The sequence below is a fragment of the Conger conger genome, chromosome 12 (assembly GCF_963514075.1).
Source record: "Conger conger chromosome 12, fConCon1.1, whole genome shotgun sequence".
In the NCBI taxonomy this organism is placed as follows: Eukaryota; Metazoa; Chordata; class Actinopteri; order Anguilliformes; family Congridae; genus Conger; species Conger conger.
This window is the reverse complement of record NC_083771.1, coordinates 25,968,577-25,986,883: the sequence shown is the minus strand read 5'-3', so window position 1 is coordinate 25,986,883 and position 18,307 is coordinate 25,968,577. Positions and strand designations below refer to the sequence as shown.

Sequence of the window (18,307 nt, the reverse complement as noted above, 5' to 3'; positions counted from 1 at the left end):
TCTGCAGACCCTTGGGTAGTGGTGGGCGTTACAGTTCCTTTCAGGGATCCGGTTCCTTTGACTCAGTTCCCTAAACGGATTCGTTCACCAGTTCCAGGTCCTTTCGACTTCCGGTGAACAAGAACGAGAGTTGACTGGGTCCGACTCCGACTTACTGATTACAGTTCCGTCACGGATTCGGTCCTTCAAGGATTCGTTCCTTGCCGCATTGCATTCATTTCATGGACTGTTTCGGGTCACCCCTACGGGAGGGGCTCAAAGAGCATGCCCGGCTCAAGCAGTTCAGTGCTGTTGTTGGCTGCTAATGGCTACAGACTAGAGCCCATTGGTTTCAGCGAATGGCAGTTTCCCAACTTTTTTTACTGAGAGATGAACTAAAGGAACGAATCTGACATTGGAGGTGAGTCGGTTCCTTTCGTTCACCAAAAGGATTCGTTCAAAAGGAATGAATCGTTCACGAACGACACGGCACTACCCTTGGGGCTGCCAGGTGGAATGGCTGCTGACAAAGCTCGGTGATAGGGGCTGTGGAGAATTGATGTCCAAACAGAGCAGTGCGGCAGCCTGTGGAAATCACAGTGCAGAGTTGGCCCGGGTGTTCATACGGGCGAGGCATTCTGAGAGGAACGTTGTACAAGTAGCGTATTGATGTTTAACAGGTCTATCCACCGCCTGCGTAGCAGACTACGGCAAATTTCACTGAATACAAATGCCACTTTGAATACCATAGCTGATTCCCTGTTCCGCATTTGCCTTTTTTCAGTAGTTTTTTTTCTCACACACACAACGCTTACAGCCATTATTTGTTTGTAAAATCTGCTCCAGTTTCCCTTGATTCTTGTCCCTCTGCAGAAATTTGACTATGACAGCAGCACGGTGCGTAAGAAGTTCTTCAGAGAGGCCCTGCTGCAGATCCTCATCCCCTACCTGCTGAAGCGCCTGTCTCCGTCCTGCAAAGGGGTGAGGGGTCCTCACATTACATTACATTACATATGCTTTAGCTGGCGCTTTTTACCAAAGCGACTTACAAGGGGGGACAATCCCCCCTGGAGCAATGTGGGGTTGAAGGCCTTCCTCAAGGGCCCAACAGCTTCATGGATCTTATTATGGCTACACCAGGGATTGAACCACCAATCTAGCAGGTTCCAGTCATTTACCTTAACCACTACGCTACAGGCCGCCCCTAGGCTACAGATGTCCCTGCTCTCCTTCTCCTCTCTCATCTCCGGGAGCTCCCCCCCCTTACCTCATCTGAATATGACCCAATTTCAGCATTTACATTTACTTTTACATTTTAGTCATTTGGCAGACGCTTTTAATCCAAAGCGACTTACAAGTGCATAGGTTCTTCCACAAGTCAAAGCATCACATCCATAACTAGGAAAATACACATGGAATGCTGTTCTAAACATGTAGTCATCATAAGTGCAATATATATATATATTTTTGGGTTAGACAAGGAGGATAGGGATATCAGAAAGGGGGGGTGGGGGAAATCAGGAGGGAGGGCTAAGGTAGAGTTTAAAAAGGTGTGTTTTGAGTCTGCATTGAAATAGGGGGAGGGATTCTGCTGTCCTGACAGTGGTAGGCAAGTCATTCCACCACTGAGGAACCAGAACGGAAAACAGGCGTGGACTTGCAGCTCGACCGCCAGGTGCACGTAGAGAGGGAACCATAAGGCGACCAGAGCTGGCAGAACGGAGTGGTCTAGCTGGGGAGTAGGGAGTGATCAAGGATTGTATGTAAGGTGGGGCAGTCCCCTTAGCAGCCTGAAATGCCAACACTAGGGCCTTGAATTGGATGCGTGCGGCAATAGGAAGCCAGTGGAGGCCAATGAGAAGCGGGGTGACATGAGCCGACCTGGGCTGACTGGTGATCAGACGGGCTGCAGCATTCTGGACCAGCTGGAGGGGCTTGATGGCACATGCTGGGAGACCAGCTAGGAGGGAGTTGCAGTAATCCAGGCGGGAAATGACGAGCGCCTGGACTAGGAGCTAGGTGGCTTTCTCCATCAGGAGATGACGGATACGGCGTATATTATACAGAAAGAACCTGCAGGTTCTGGCAGTGGAGGATACTTGTGGAACCAAGGTGAGGCAGTTATCAAGAGTCACCCCAAGATTCTTTGCCGTACAGGAGGAGGAAACTACAAAGTCCTCAACAGTCAGTGAGAGGTCGATTGACGGAGAGGACTTAGCAGGGATGTAGAGAAGCTCAGTTTTGGCAAGGTTGAGCTTCAGGTGGTGGGAAGTCATCCACCCAGAGATATCAGCCAAGCAGGCAGAGATCTGTGTGGTGACTTGGGTGTCGGGGGGGAAGGAAATAAAGAGTTGGGTGTCATCAGCGTAAGAGTGATAAGAAAAGCCATGGGAAGAGATAACAGAACCAAGAGACATGGTGTATAGCGAGAAGAGGAGAGGCCCAAGAACTGAGCCCTGCGGGACTCCAGTTTGTAGGGGGTGAGGGTCAGAGACTGAGCCCCTCCAAGTCACCTGGTAGGAGCGACCAGAGAGGTAGGAGGAAAACCAAGCGAGTGCAGACCCTGTGACACCCATCCCAGACAGCGATGAGAGCAGAATCTCATGGTTGACTGTATCGAAGGCGGCCGACAGGTCGAGGAAGATGAGGACAGAGGAGAGGGATTTGGCTTTAGCAGAGTGGAGTGCCTCAGTGACCGCGAGCAGGGCGGTCTCAGTGGAATGGCCACTCTTGAAGCCAGACTGGTTGGGGTCATGGAGATTGTTCTGGAGAAGATAAGTGGACAGTTGGGAGCAGACCGCCCGTTCCAGAGTTTTAGCGAGAAAGGGAAGAAGAGAGAGAGAAGAGAGGTTTTTTGAGCAGGGGAGTGACTCTGGCCCTCTTCAGGGAAGAGGGCATGGTGCCAGAAGAGAGGGAGGTGTTGATTAGAGAGGAGAGAAAAGGGAGAATGTCATTGGATATAGATTGTAGAAGGGGAGAGGGGATGGGGTCAAGAGGACAGGTGGTCGGGCGGTGGTTTCAATGTGAACCTCCCTCACTTAATCCAGAATGGTCAAACCTCATGGCCGGACACACATCCCCCCAGAATTTATGAAAATCTAGAAAAGGGCAAAAATCAAGGTGCTGAAGGAGCGCTGTCCGTCATCATCCTCCCCTCCGGATTTCAAACATGCATCACCACTAGAATTTGGGAAAATGGACACATCCCTCGCCCTATGGCCTTATGAGCACGGCAATCGAGGTGGAACGGTCAAACCCTCTCCCCCCACATCAGTGTTCAGGCCCCTCCCACCATATGCTATAGGGTTTGTAGTCACGCCCTCTGACATCACTTCCTCCCTTGCAGGATCTGCCTCGCTTTCAGGAGATGATCTTTGAGGACTTCTCTCAGTTCATCCTGGTGGAGAATGTGTTTGAGGAGGTGGTGCTCCAGTCTGTAACGAAGGACATCACTATGGGTGAGTGGGGGGCCCTGTGCCTTACATGCGCTGTATTAACCCCCTCTCTGTGTTGTGTGTGAGCTACAGCGCAGTCTTTGGAAGTATTTGGACAGTGGTACAATTTCTGTTCTCTTGGCCCTGCACTCCAGCACGTTGGATTTCAAAAATTAAAAAATGAATATGAGGTTAAAGTACAGACTGTCACTTTTAATTTGAGAATTACAATATTCTTATACACCCCCCCCCCCCCCAGCCATACATCATACATGTCAAAAACAGTTGAGGGGGTGCTTTGGTGCTTTTTAGCCTATACACTTCACTCAATCTTGGTCTCATCCGTCCAACAGACCTTTTTCCAGAACTCCGCAGGCTCTTTTAGGTACTACTTAGTAACATGTAACCTGGCCATCATGTTTTTGCAGCTAACTAGTTGTTTGCAGTGTCGCCTCTTGTGAAGTGTTCTGCAGAGAACACCTGCCATTTGAAAAGTGTTTCCTGATCTGCTGGACAGGTGTTTGGGGTTTTTTTCTCAATTGTGGCCAGAATTCTTCAGTCATCAATTGTTGATGTCTTCCTTGGCTTACTTTTGCTATTGCTGAACTCACCAGTGCGCTTCTTCTTAATGATGTTCCAAACTGTTTATTTTGGTAAGCCTATTGCTTGGCCTATGTCTGTGACTGTAAATACCCTCAAATTAAAGGTGTCAGTCTGCACTTTGATATTATCGTTTCATTTGAAATCCAACGTGCTGGAGTCCAGGGCCAAAAGAACAGAAATTGCACCAATGTCCAAATACTCACGGACTACACTGTTAATTATCCCTGCCCTGTGCTCTGTCAACTGTGAATTACCCCCGCCCTGTGCTCTGTCACCTGTTAATTACCCCTGCCCTGTGCTCTGTCTGCAGCCGTGAAGGAGGTGGCGGTCCAGAGGAGACATAACCTCTTCCGGGACAGCATCGTTCTGAAGGGCAGCGACCTCAACCTGCACCAGTTGGCGGACAAACCGGCCGTGGACTGGGCGGAGCAGTATGGGGGCGAGGAGCCGGGGAGGGACACCGTGAGGAGGCGCAAGCAGGTGGTGTCCATGATCCAGCTGGACAGCTCCCCTATGTTGCACGGGTCCTGTCTGGATGTCCCGGGAGTGGAGAGGATTCCTGAGGAGGGGGAGGAGGAGGAGGATGGGGAGGAGGAGGAGGAGGAGGGGGAGGGGCAGAGTCCCAGTATAGACACGGCCACCTCTCCAGAGAGTGTGAACGAGATCGGCAATGTCCACACGCCCACCATTCTGGATAGGTTGAACAAGATACGCAATGCAGACAGGCCCACCACTCCAAACCGTGTGAACGAGAACGCCGATGTCGACACCCCCACCTCTCCAAACCGTGTGAACGAGATCGGCAATGTCCACACGCCCACCATTCTCGACAGGTTGAACAAGATGCGCAATGTAGACAAGCTCACCATTCCAGACAGGGTGAACGACATCCGCAATGAAGACATGCCCAGCTCTCCAGACAATGTGTGCGAGATCCGTGACCTCATCAACCCTAAAGTGGAGGTGATTGTCCCTGCCTACGTGGAGGACTCCACCCCCTTGAGCAATGGGGACCTCTCGCAGGACAAGCCAGAGGATGCAGCACCAAGTTCCAGTGAGGCAGGGTCCACCTGTCACCCCGACGACAGTGGCTTCCAGTCCCTGACCAATGAGGCCACGGATGAGGAGGAAGCTCAGCCAATCGCGGAGGCCTTGAAGGCGGGAGGCGCTGTTGCCGACCCAGAGAGGGTGGTTGTGACAATGCAGCCTCAGGATTCCCAAACGGGAGAGGAGAATTCTGGGAAAATCTCTGATTCGGAGCCAGACCTCGTGTTTACTATTTGAGCAGACATTTACACGGGCGAAATTCAGACTGAAAAACTGAGTCAAAACTTTGTTTTATGCTAATTAGACCTTTGTGTTCTGCATTGCCTAATTATAATTTTTTATGAAACAATGTTGGTGGTGACCAAGTATGCAATTTACTGTCTTACTTTTATGCATAACCTGTATTACCCAAAATTTTATTTGCCAAACATATAAAAGGCTTTGCCTAGTTTTAACCAACTGCAAAACTAACCAATTGCATGCCCATTTGTATTCTAGGTAATACGCTGTGTATGACCAAAATTCAGATGGGTTCCAACTTGATGTGTTCATTTTATGAGGGCTTATCGTAGATTAAACATCCATTGCTTTCAGTTGGCAACAGAGAATCATGAACCATCACAACAGTGGTAGCTGTGGTTGAACCAAATGCACAAATATGCTGGATTCTGGTGTATTCGCCATGGAACATGGGGGTGGGACTGCAAAATAGCCAAAGAGTGCTCAGTCAATGTTTGTAACGCTTCCTAAATGGACTCGCTGGCAAGCAGTGTTGACTTCGGTCAGAAAATAGTCACTACACTCAGTGTGGTGTTACTGTTCTGTGATGCTGGTAGAGAGACCTGCTGATGTTATCAGCCCCATGAGCCAGGAGTAAACACATTCGTCACTGTCTTAAATACCAGCTTACTATTGACATTCTAGGAGAATACCGCAGTTAAAAATGCTTCGCTCAGTAGAATTGCAGACTAAATATTGTGTGTAGTATTAAACAATGTGATATTTATTGTTTTTTTTTTTGTTTTGTTTTTTTCTGCATTTCAGTTCGGACATATTCTTGTCATGTACAGTTATGAAGCAGAATTTCCAGTGCAGATATTGTACATGCATACGTATGTCACATTATTATTATTATTATTATTATTATTATTACAATTTCTACAAGGTTTTATCAACACTAGCTGCTGGCTGAAAGAACCAGACTGTGCCAATCTCTCTGCTGTGTATTTATGGTAACAGTTATTTGTTGTAAGCTGCTGCTTGTCACGGTGAATTCTGTGAGTACGGAGAGGACGGGAAGAATGTGTCCCGTCACAATCTCTGTCATTACCCACAGCCTGTTATGTTTTGCGGACTGTCCCGTCAGTTTCTGCTAGCTGTGCGCAGACCTGGAACAGCATAGGAGTCTGTGTGCTTCCCAGCAGGCCGAGGGGCTCTGGAGAGGCACCCGTGTCAACTTCTGTGATCGGACTGCCATTGCAATGCCGGAACGTTCGACGATCTCTCTTTTGCGGCTCAGTGTGTCATCATGTAGTTTTTTTCCCCATCCTATCCCTGAGCTTCCCGATTGGGAACTACGTCACGTCCTCCGCATGTGCCTATTGGCGGGGAGCCAGAGGTGCTGACGGGTTTCCGGGTTACGGTTGTGACGGCAACGCTTGCCTGTGCTTCTGGAACTGTCCGTACTGTTATTTGTCAATGTCATATATTTTTGCTGGGTCTTGGCTCTCTTTCAGGTTCAGTAGTGCCCATTAACTTTTATAGGCCAGATTACTGCCCCTACAACGAGTCTAAAAAACCACACCATCACAGGAGCACAAACTGGGGGTCCTTTCGTGATTTAAGTGCATTTTAACACAGAATCTTTTGTTGAAATTCAGGTACTGTAGATCTACTTTATCTGTCTCACCATGTTCATCCCTGATATTTAATAATCAGCTCTGGTGTTGCACCACTATGTTATGACGGTTGTGTAGTGGTAGTTGCAATGTTACAAATAAAACGCTAAAGGAATGTGTGTGTTTGTCCTCAACCACAGCCTTTTGCTGCAACTGCAGGTGCTCAATATCTATCAGTTATGTGCATGTGTGGATAAACATTGGTCAGTCATATGGTGGAAAGTCCCTATACATGCACATGTACAGCAAATATGTACATGGCGTCTAGACAGTATTTCACAACTTCAATACTTTGCACATCCAACAAGGCACTCTCAAACAACGACCCAGAATGCCTTGAGTATGACCTGTGGTGAGCTGACTGATGCTGCCTCGAAGGAAGAAGTCTGGCGCCCCCTGGTGGCAGAGAGGACCGCAGGGCTGGAGGTTGGCAGGTGTGTGGGAGGAGAGTGAGGCGCACACAGTTGGATGAAGGTTGAGGAAGTGTTTGTCTAGGCCATAGGGTTCACGAGTAGGAACATGTTGGAGCGGATCGGCCACAACCTTTTTAACAGAATGCCTCCAGACTGTGGAAGCGCAATGTAAACCGATGCGTCATTTGTCTTCTTTTCAAACTGAAATGATAATTAATGGAGGGAATAGTTCAGATTAAACTTAGAACATCCATATGTAGGCATAAGGCTGTGATATTTTTCTGACATAACACCCCCCCCCCCAACTTACAATACTGTAGCAGGTGTATTTGTTTTTCTCTTGATACTGTAACGGAAGTTTAAAAAAAGAAAAAAATAGTTTTGAAGCAGGCCGAGGAGTGGGGCTCTCATGACATGACTCATTTTTTAGGCCTCCTTAATGTATTACAAAGTTAGTACACCCTGGCTGTCATCTTTTTAAAACTTAAAACCTCTTATTAAATGAGATGTTGCGTACTGTATGGTCAAGTACATTACATGATCTCCAACGACGGTTAGATCAAATTTAATGAGGACATAGTCCAGATGAGTCCACCTAGGCATATGATTTTGTCCATCCTGAAGATCATATGTGGGCGTAGCTGTTGGTGTAGTGATGGGTCTGTGTTATACTCCCTCTGTCTAATTATGCAAATAAATCACCACTTGGCACTTCCATTCAGTGATTTACATGAAATGGTATGCTAATGTCAATTGGCCAAATCTGAATAACTTGCTTTCTGCCTGGAAAGTATTCACAGAAACAAAGGTTGTCTCTGGCTCTCTAGGGTAATAATCAGTTGGTCCAGTACCCTGAGGCAAAATAGGAACACACAGCTCGTTCATGTTTTCAATTTGTAGTGCAACAGTTTATTAATAAACAATGAGTGGTTAAGTCATTCACATTACAGAGAATAAAAACTCCAATCGTTTAAAAACGCAAAGGTACAAAGTACACAGTAAAATTCAAGTAAGACACCTCAGGATAACAAGAGTCCCACTGCTATCAGAATCCCGAATGTCTGAGGTCACGCGACAAAACACATGACCCGCAGTCTCTGGATGACTTGGCACTTTTTTTCCCACCAGATTTCACAGGTAGATTTCTTACTGAACATGTGTCTGCTGTCATGGAGGCACGAGAAAAAAAAAAAAAAGTATTCAATCTGCTGAAAGGCACAGACGGTGAAGCTGGGCGTCTCACGGTTAAAAAAAAAAACAAAAACAAAAACGAAAGTCACAACATAGATGTGGCTCAGCTTCGGTGCTCACAAATGATTTGCCACACTTAAAATACCACTTTAAACCGGTAATGGTGAAACCATCACACAATGAACAAGGCTATTCAGAGCGATATCTGCAGTATGTTAATGAATATGAAGTCCAACTTATGTTCAGTTCTGGACATGCCCAGTCCTATGTTAGTAAGAAACGAAAACACATTCGAGCATATCTATGTTTTCAAAACGCGGACCTGTACAGCACAGCACTCAACGCACTCAACTGAAGCACACCTACATCATTTAGTCTGGCATTCCATTTCAGGACTGACAGGGGAAAATCTCACTTAACCAACAGGAAGCATGCCAACTGCATATTTGCTCCCCCAAGGTCCAGCATTAGCTTAAATCTCCTGCCATTTTGTACAGACAGCTTAGCCTCGCGACACACCATCTTACCCAGTGAGTTTGGAAGCTAATTACAGACCGGTCACAGGAGGAGTTGATTCGTATCCCTCCGCTTGTTGAAAGGCAGCCCTTAACAAATGAGAGAAGACTACAGTAAGGCTTAGTCTATTGAAAAAAACGTCTCGTTCCCTCTCTCTCCATCTCCGTCCTCAGAACTTTCCCAGCAAAGGGAAGGCCAGGAAGTAGCCGATAAGCGAGCCCACGATGACGGCCAGGAAGATCCAGACGTTGTAGGACATGACGCACAGCATCAGCAGGTAGCCTAGCGTCACCTGGACCACGTGGACACACGTCTGCAGTGTGTGCATCAGCCAGCTGCATATGGGGGGGGGGGGGGGGAGAGACGCCATGGTTACCACCACACCGTTTCACCGCCTAAGTCATGTGACAAGCTGAAAGCCCCACTGCATGGAGTCATAACGCTCCTCTGGGCAGAGCAGAGCAGCAACCTGAACCTGAAAAGAAGATAAGGTTTGCACACCTGGCAAAAGTTTAAAAAGGCTCTTAGAGGAAAAGAGTAAATAAATAACAAGATTATGTTCCCACACATCCCGAACAAACTCTTTTACTAATTAACACAAACGTTTTGGAACGTATCCTAATTATTTAATAAATGTTTGCATTACTTAATACGACTTTATGCAAGATAGCGTGCAGAATGGTAGAATGAAACAGAAATGAATAGAAGTCCGATAACCACACAGGCACCATTAGCATTGATAGGAAAACACATTTGTTTTATCAGAATGCAAATCTGGCTTTCCACTAATGCAAATGTGCAGATTGAGGACCAAATACTTAGCCTTTCCTCATGCAATAAATACAAACAGCAAGCGGCTTTCAATCGGCTAATATTAAAATGTTTGTGAGGTTAATCCATCTTGATCCTCGGGGGAACATTTCCAACCACAACTTTAAAGACATTTGAATACTGGTTTTGGTTCTGTTTTTCACGAATGTTAATCAATAGTCAAACCTGGAATCATGTATAGCATCATTGTTACATTATTTCCTTCATGTGTTTAGCAGACACCCTTTAGCAGAACAACTTACAGCCGGATATCTTACACAAGCAAGGCCCTTGCCCAAGGTTACAGGGGCATTGCTTCACCTGGGATTTGAACCTGCAAACCCAAACCCAGTTTTTTCTTTTTCACTGTTACTCCAGTTGATTAAGTCAGTTAATTACACAGTTAACTAACTGGTTTTTTGAGTCTGCAGATTGGTTTTAAGGTGAAAACAGGTTATGGTAGATCCTGTGGCTCTTTTGAGCAGGGAGCCCTGACATGCTCATTGGTTGAAAATTGGTTCTAATTGCCACAGCCAATGGCGTTTTCAATGTCAGCGTGTCCACAGAGAAGGGGGAGGGATAAACAGTGTTGTGGTTTGACGGCGTTTGTTGCTGCAATTCCTCTCTTGAAATTAGCTATTGTTCCTTTAAGAAGAGGGCCATGTTTCTCCAGCTGAAAGTACCTTTTTTCAGGGGCGGAGGTCCGGTCCAGGGGGGTCAGCGAGGCCTCGGACGGGCTGCTCTCCAGGGGGGAGCTGCTCCCCAGGGACTCTGTGGAGGAGGGCGGGGTGGGGCGTGAGACGGGGGCCTCGTCCAGTCCTGCCTTCCACACCTTCAGCAGCTCGTAGAACACGGTGAGGAGGAGGACCACGACCACCGACAGGACCATGCCTGCAGGGAGAGAGACACGGTGACCTGTAACCCCCGACGATGCCACGGTCCGCGAGTCTGGGCTGGTGGGCGTGCGTGTGTGTGTGTGTGTGTGTGTGTGTGTGTGGGCCCGACGACGAATGAGGTGTTGTTTTTCCCCCTGTCCCTAACCGCGTCTGGTGATGTAACCCAAAACACCCCACCCTTCCCAGCAGGGAGGAACAGAGGCCACGTGGTTTAGCTTAGTGTAGCTTTGTGTGAACAAAAAACAGCTGAGGTCAACTATTCCTACTCATCAGCCCTATTCTTAGAGAGGTCAGCAACTGCAAAGTTCTCTAGAGGGAAACTAAACAGCTCTAAAATTTGCCCTGACGGGAAAATGTGCCCTCAATGGCAAGATGCCTCCAAGGGGAAAAGATCAGAACAACAGTAATTTTTCTATAGTAGCAACTACTGACTACAATACTGTTCCAATAATTACAACTGATTACAAAAAGGTTTCAATAATAACTACTGACAACAATGTTTCGATAATAACTGCTAACAACATTTCAATAATAGGAACTACTGATTACAATAAGGTTTCAATAAAAGCCACTGAGGATAAGGTTTCAAAAATAACTACTCACTACAATATTTCAATAATAATTACTGACTGCAATAAGTTGTTTCAACAATAACAACTACTGAAATAAATGCTTTAATAATATGTGAACAAGTGTTTTAAACAAAAATATGAACTAGGTTAGATGTTCTTGTCTGTAGACAGTTGATCCTTGACAAATTGTACCTTATCCAACCCCTGATCTGTAGTTGTTACTATGACCTTCAGTATGCACTTATTGCATGTCACTTCGGATAAAAACGACTTCTAAATAAATGCAATACAATAATAACAACTGCCGACTGCAATACTGTTTCTCGTGAGCAGCAGTTAAGACGACATAAGAAGTATCACAATTAGAATATGTTCTATTCACACTTGCTCTGGACATAATCTTCACAAATGACATGCTACAGTACAGGCAGGTGCACATTACAGTATGTAGTAACATAAGGTATGGCAATTATTGCCAGATGATATCCCCCCCACCCCCAAGCCCTCCCTATCCGCACTGCCTTCAGGTAAACAAAGGCAATAAGACGCTGTAACCTGACAGTAAACAAAACTGCACACACACCGTGCGACCAGTCACACAAGACCGCTTAAACACAGGCTCACACGCAGTAGCTATACCCGACGATGTTATCTCAACGAGGAAGGCTGGCCCAGGAAGTAATGTTCTCGGGAACAGCCAGTGGGGCTGAGGAAGGACTAGACCAGCACCGTGTTATAAAATTGAATACGCAATTAGCAAACATGCAACTGTATGGAGTTGACTGCATACTATGAGCAAGTGGATGAGACAAAACTGCCCTCAAACAGTCAGTTTCTATTTCAGACTGGTGATGGGTACGCACTTTGTTTTAAGTCGCTCTGGATAAGAGCGTCTGCCAAATGCCATTAATGTAATGTAAGGTAACGTAATGTCGACTGCACATCTGTAAGCCCAGTTTGTCTCTTGCGATAAATAAAATGCAAGGCCAGTGTAAAAAAAAAAAAAAAAAAATTAAAAAAAAAGAGTCCGCTTGACTGTGTGAAAATGGACAGCTGTGTGATAGAAGATTAGGGGACTGGAGCTGTGTGGTAAGAGGTGAGGGGACAGGACTTGCAACTCAGCGGTTACAGGTTAAAGGTTCACTTCTGAAATGGAGTGTTGCCATTGCACCCCTCAGTGAGGGCATGTGGTGTTGGCGGGGGGGTTGCATACCTGCCGGTCCGTGCACATCCCAAAACTTAAACAGCAGCGTCACGCTGCTCGAGTCCTCAAAGTGCATCTGTGTGAGAGAGGGAGAGGGAGAGAGGGAGAGAGAGAGAAATGTGAAAAAGGAACAGCACAGCAACACTTACCAAAAAAACCCCACCTCTGCCACTGGACACAGCCCTCTGCATTATGCACCCTGAAGGCCTGGGGAGGAAAGTGGTTTGAGCTTCTGACCCCCCGCTTTCCCTAACCTGTATTATTAGTGCTGCAGCACTCAGTGTCCAAGCTTCACCTGGCAGAACTGACAGGACAGTACTGGAGATACACCCAAGATGGTGAACTACTAGGAGTTCCTTTTTCCGCCCTCCCCCCCCGCCCAGGAGCGTGCGAGTTTACCTGGTCTGGGCTCTACCACTTTTACCGTCCTTCCTGTTCAACCTGCCGGCCCTTTCTCTGTCCTGCAGCATATATCCTGGGAGACTCCCTCCCTACAGGTCTCCAGGGCAGGGGGCCCAACCTGCCTGCACCTTCTCTCCACACCCAGGGAGCCTCCCTATCAACAGGTCTCCAGGCCCAACCTGCCTGCACCTTCTCTCCACACCCAGGGAGCCTCCCTATCAACAGGTCTCCAGGCCCAACCTGCCTGCACCTTCTCTCCACACCCTGGGAGCCTCCCTCAAATAGGCTTAAATCAAAAGGCTAATGAAAATAAATGAAAACCCCATCTAATCAGAAATAGTCTTAAACCAACAAAAACACACATACACAAACGCATACACAAACGCTTGTACACATTCATTCAACACAAACACACATCACACGCTACGCGTGCACGTTCACGTTGTGGTGAAACCACGCCATACAGTAACCAAATATTTCCTTCTGCGTCTATTGAAAGCAGTTTTCGCTTTATAACTCACACAGAGGTGCATGGAGGCAGAGTAACAACCGCACAGTCTAATCTACCAGTGACGCCTGTGTTGCTGACAAGACTTTGTTCCCTACATGGCCACTGCAAGTGTGTTTATTTAACCTTCATATGCGCAGGTTCCTTCACAAAAATATTTGCGATAAAGGAATGTGTCCCTACTGACCTCTGGCAAAGCACTGTGAAAATCAGGGCATTATTTTCAGTATTTAATTATTTATATGGACCTATTTATGAATTTTTTGTTTAAAGGAGCCTTTGATGTTAGCCACTGCTCATCTTAAACTGAAAACACAAAGAGCAATCTTGAAGTTCCAGGCACAACACAGTCGAAGGTCTCTGTGTGAGAAGTACTTGACTATTGTGGTGGTGAGAAAATCCAGTTAATGAGGAATGGGATTACTTCAGGAGTCTCTGTATGGTTTGTTAAAAGGGGCATTGTGCATGTATCTCTTCCATGACAGGAGCACAACTGCACAGGAATCTGAAAAAGGTACCGTTATATGAATGCCATTCCTTAGATACAAAAGCCTTCTTTTTTTTTTTTTTGTTAATTAAGGGTTTAATCTTAAAAAAACTGAATAAACACAGCCATTCTATCTCTTGATGCAGAAAAGGCTTTTGACAGGGTCAATTTGACATTCTTATTTACAGTGTTGCAAAAATTCCCCATGATTATTGAAATTATTTATAGAACCATTGGCCACTGCAATACAACAAAACGACAGTATTACTGGCACCAAAACCCTCAATACAACCCACAAGATCAGCCTCTATGCAGATAATATATTGTCATTCCTACAGAATCCAACCATATCAATCCGTGCAGCTATTCACCTCATCGACATACAGTACTGTGCAGAAGTCTTAGGCACCCTAGAATTTATTATATATATGTTTATTATTTTGTGTGTGTTAGTATAAGAGAAAACATTTGAGATTTCCAAATATTCATTTTCCAAAGGATTTCATTTTACAGAGACATTTTCGTATTTAATTTTAAAAAGTAACATATTACTGTAAGCAAATGGCTACTTTTCACATAAAAAGGCTGTGTGAGATCAGAAGCAAGGAGCCAACCAAAGTCTGCAGAAGAACTGTGGCAAGTTCTCCACCATGCTTGGAACAACCTCCCTGCTGATTGTCTTATAGAACTGCAGGACAGTGTTGGCTATCTCAGAGAAGTGATGCAGTTTTAACGCCAAAGGGTGGTCACAAAAAATGGATTTGATTCAGTTTTTTACTATTCCGTCAAATTACTAAAATGTAATGTAAAATGTATCGTACATTTATTTAGGACCTTTCATTGAATTATTTTTGAAAGAATCTTATCTGTACAGAATGTTATACAGGTGCCTAAGACTTTTGCACAGAACTGCATGCTCTAATATATCTGATTATTCCATAACCTGGAATAACTGGTTCCAGTCAGCAGGGATGGCAGGAATGCTGCATCTCAGAACCCTCTCTCTACCTCTCACCACAGGAAACATTACATACCTGCGTATTGCCCCAAGTTGTCAGAGTTAATCACGCCACGACTAAAAACAATAGAAGATGACCCTCGATGACACTACCCATCTCAATCGTTGGACGTATTGCAACAATCACGATGACAATATTAACAAAAATGTATTATTTATTCACAATGATTCCAATCCAACCCAATACCCGCTGGTTCAACAAGATAGACAGGCTAACAACAAAATTATTCTGGAAAAATAAAAAAAACGAGAAGAAAACTGACAACTATAGAAAAAGATACAGCTCATGGGAAACTACATGCCCCCAACTTCCACCATTACTAAATTACTGAGTGAACCAATTACAGTATCAGATTAAAATCCATCCAAACCACTGGACATAGAACAAGCTGAATGCAAAGACTTACCCTTCCTTAGCAATACCATGAAACATGGTCGCCTCTTTCATCAGAACGGTTTCAAAAACATGCTACTACTCTGACAGCTTGGTGGAAAGTCAATAAAATCACATTTCACTATGACACCTTGTGCACAAACACCCATTTGGCACAACCCAGACATTCTAACAAACACATCACCAATAGTAGACTCTAAGTGGAAAGAAAGAGGCACCTCTTTGGTCCAGAAATGCAGCATTGGGAAAGAACAATATCTAAAGTACCACCAAGTGACCGGCAGGTCTCAGAAACTGCTGATCTCCTGGGATTTTCAGGCACACCAGTCTCTAGAGTTTGCAAAGAATGGTGCATTTAATTTAATTATTAAAAAAAAAAAAAAAAAAAAAAAAAAAAAAAACAGTGAGCAGCAGTTCTGCAGACAGAAACGCCTTGTTAATGAGAGATATCAGAGGAGAATGGCCAGGCTGGTCAAAGCTGACAGGAAGTTGACAGCTAATAACCACACATTACAACAGAGATATGCAGAAGACCATCTTAGAACACACAACGCATCATAACTCTAAGTGGATAGGCTACAGCAGTAGAAGTCTAATAAATACCTAATAGCACATATCAATGGAACAAACCTCTGCCTCGATCAGAAAACAAACAGAAAAATTCAATGAAAACTTCTCACCACTCCTAAAATCTCTACAATTGCCCGTAATCTAACGCCACACGCACAAACACACCCACACATACACCCTCTTAATCCCACTACTACTGAACACACACGCATGCACATGTCTTTATTTTTTTTATTATTATTGCTTTTTTTACCCCCAATATTATTACCATCAGCAATGTGAAAACACATCCAGACATACTTATATCCCTCTATAACTTGATTTATTCAACTTCTCCATCTCCCAACAATTAGTGTCATCTATTGTGTCTGTCTGTACGTCCGTTTGTCAAAGCGGCTTCACCCTGTTTTTGTAAATGCCTGTAGAATAGAAATAAACACACATATACTCCAGGTTGCCTAATTCTCTCTCTCTCCCTCTCGCTCTCTCCTTTAGTCTGTGTTCTGTCTGTCCATGTCTGAACCTATTCTAGTTAAAACAAAAAAAAATTACATCCCTACACCTGCATGGGTCTGTGCCCTTTTAAACTGTGTATTATCAACAGCTACTACCACAGTCAGACCCGAGACCTTCCAGAAGAAGATGTTTTAGTCTGAGGTATTTGGACTGAAAGAAAAGCGCTGTGTTTGATGCAAACCACCACCCATCCCACACCAACAAGCGTGGTTTCTTTTCAACAGGAGGCACTGGTAAACTTGTTGCCATCAAGGGCAAGATTGAAAGCCTTTGGTCCATGCACCTATGACCCAAACCGCATGGCAAAATGATGAAGAAATCGTTTAAAAAAAAAAAAAAAACAAGACAACAAAACTGCTCTTCGCTGATGCTGACGGTGCTCTAACTTGGAGCAAATTGGCAGAGAAGAAAGGGCACAAATTAAAAAATCTAAATGGCAAGATGCAACATGACAAAATGTGAAAAGGATTCAAGGGGCGAACACTTTCTCCCGTTCATTGATGATAATAGAAATATAAAATATAATTACATGCGCAACATCCGGGAGTGGCGGAGGGGATTTACAATATTCAAAAACGTAAAAACGTTCAAACGTTCTTTTATTAAGAGTTTTACTTAAGTTAACGAGTTTAATAACACGTAAAAACAAAAAACGTTTTGGTGACCATATGAAATGTGCACAGCGCGGTAGGAATATTTATATCACTAAGAGAGGAAGAACTAAACACCAAGTCGTTTTAATAACACTAGTATTTTCGACATCTATATGGTATACGGTGCATGTATAGAAATATAAAATGTGAGCTAGCTCGTTAATACAACTTCATGTTTCAATTCAAAATCCAAGGAATAAAATGCGCAAAGCAAAGAGAAAAGACGTATTTTTGTGCTTGTAGTTAGCTAGTGTTCTAGTTATGTGTAACACAAATTCATGCGGAATTACATTAGCATGACAAATCATCACGACAGTACTTGTTGGCGCATTCTTTCTCGTCTTGTACAAGACAATGCATGCTGTGTTCTTGTAAAATTGTAGACATTATGTTTCAAATTGCTGTAGATAAAAGACTGCAGTGCACCGCAACTTCCAACCCCATTACTGCTAGTATAGGATTATGTATGGTAATCCCGTTTTAGATTATTTTTGTAAACAGTGTCGAGTCAGCTCATAAACAAACAATGCTGATCGCAATAGCAAACTAGCTGTCAACCGTTACTTCAGACTAGCATCTGCTTTCATTGTGATGCCATAGGCTACTACTCCGCTAGGCTACGACTATTAACTAGTATTAGAAAATAACTTACATTGCGTGTGTCCGTGGAGATTTGGCTAAAACTCGGCGCTGGCCTCCTTATCCACACTTTTGCTGACCGAGACGCGAGACGCGAGACGCATTTGAGAGTAAAGTTTTGCCTCGGAGTACTCCCGTCAGCAGTCTTTACACACCACCAGTTCCATCGTGCTATTAATTATATAACTTCTCCTAAATCCTTTTTAAGGGAAAGAGAGCAACGGTGTTAGGAACCGTTGTCACGTGATGCGTTCGCGGAGCCCTACGGAAGTTGTAGTTCCATTTCACGGACGGGTCTTAGTCGGCCTACAGGATATATTTTTGTGACAGATATGTTTCAATTAAAGTATCTCTGACTGATTGCAACAAAGTTACTTGTATCTGTAACGGACAGATTTGTTTGTTTTGTTTGTATGATTGCACAAGACCACACAATACTGACTAAACAATGTTGTGGTCTGGTGATGAATGGCTCATCACCCCTCCCCTTCATTCACGATCCAATGAGAGTCTTCTGGGGTTCTTGTTCTGCACTGGGGCCTCTGTGTCATACCTCC

The 18,307-nt window shown here is 44.8% G+C and overlaps 2 protein-coding genes across 2 annotated transcripts in view; one reads left to right on the top strand and one right to left on the bottom strand.

Annotated features, from left to right (window-relative positions):
* Nucleotides 1-7,076, top strand: part of niban2a (niban apoptosis regulator 2a) — a 55,653-nt gene extending 48,577 nt beyond the window's left edge. Inside the window, exons 12-14 of the mRNA XM_061215625.1 lie at nt 853-960; nt 3,326-3,437; nt 4,327-7,076. Coding sequence (XP_061071609.1) covers nt 853-960; nt 3,326-3,437; nt 4,327-5,300 — 1,194 coding nt within the window. The 3' untranslated portion in view covers nt 5,301-7,076. The remainder of the gene's footprint in view (nt 1-852; nt 961-3,325; nt 3,438-4,326) is intronic.
* A 1,178-nt stretch (nt 7,077-8,254) lies between these two features.
* slc31a2 (solute carrier family 31 member 2) lies at nt 8,255-18,084 on the bottom strand. The gene is made up of 4 exons (XM_061263317.1): nt 17,764-18,084; nt 12,573-12,639; nt 10,575-10,782; nt 8,255-9,416 (listed from the first exon to the last, which is right to left on the bottom strand). The coding sequence occupies exons 2-4, from the start codon at nt 12,637-12,639 to the stop codon at nt 9,251-9,253; spliced, it is 441 nt and encodes a 146-aa protein (XP_061119301.1). The 5' UTR covers nt 17,764-18,084; the 3' UTR covers nt 8,255-9,250.
* Nucleotides 18,085-18,307: the final 223 nt, after the last annotated feature.

Bases quoted from the DNA above. Each gene is read 5' to 3' on its own strand.
- slc31a2 (XM_061263317.1), bottom strand. From the start codon at position 12,639: ATGCACTTTGAGGACTCGAGCAGCGTGACGCTGCTGTTTAAGTTTTGG. The intron at 10,783-12,572 runs GTATGCAACCCC...CTCTCCCTGCAG, and splicing joins GGATGTGCACGGACCGGCAG to GCATGGTCCTGTCGGTGGTC. The intron at 9,417-10,574 runs GTACTTTCAGCT...CCCCATATGCAG, and splicing joins ACCTCCGCCCCTGAAAAAAG to CTGGCTGATGCACACACTGC.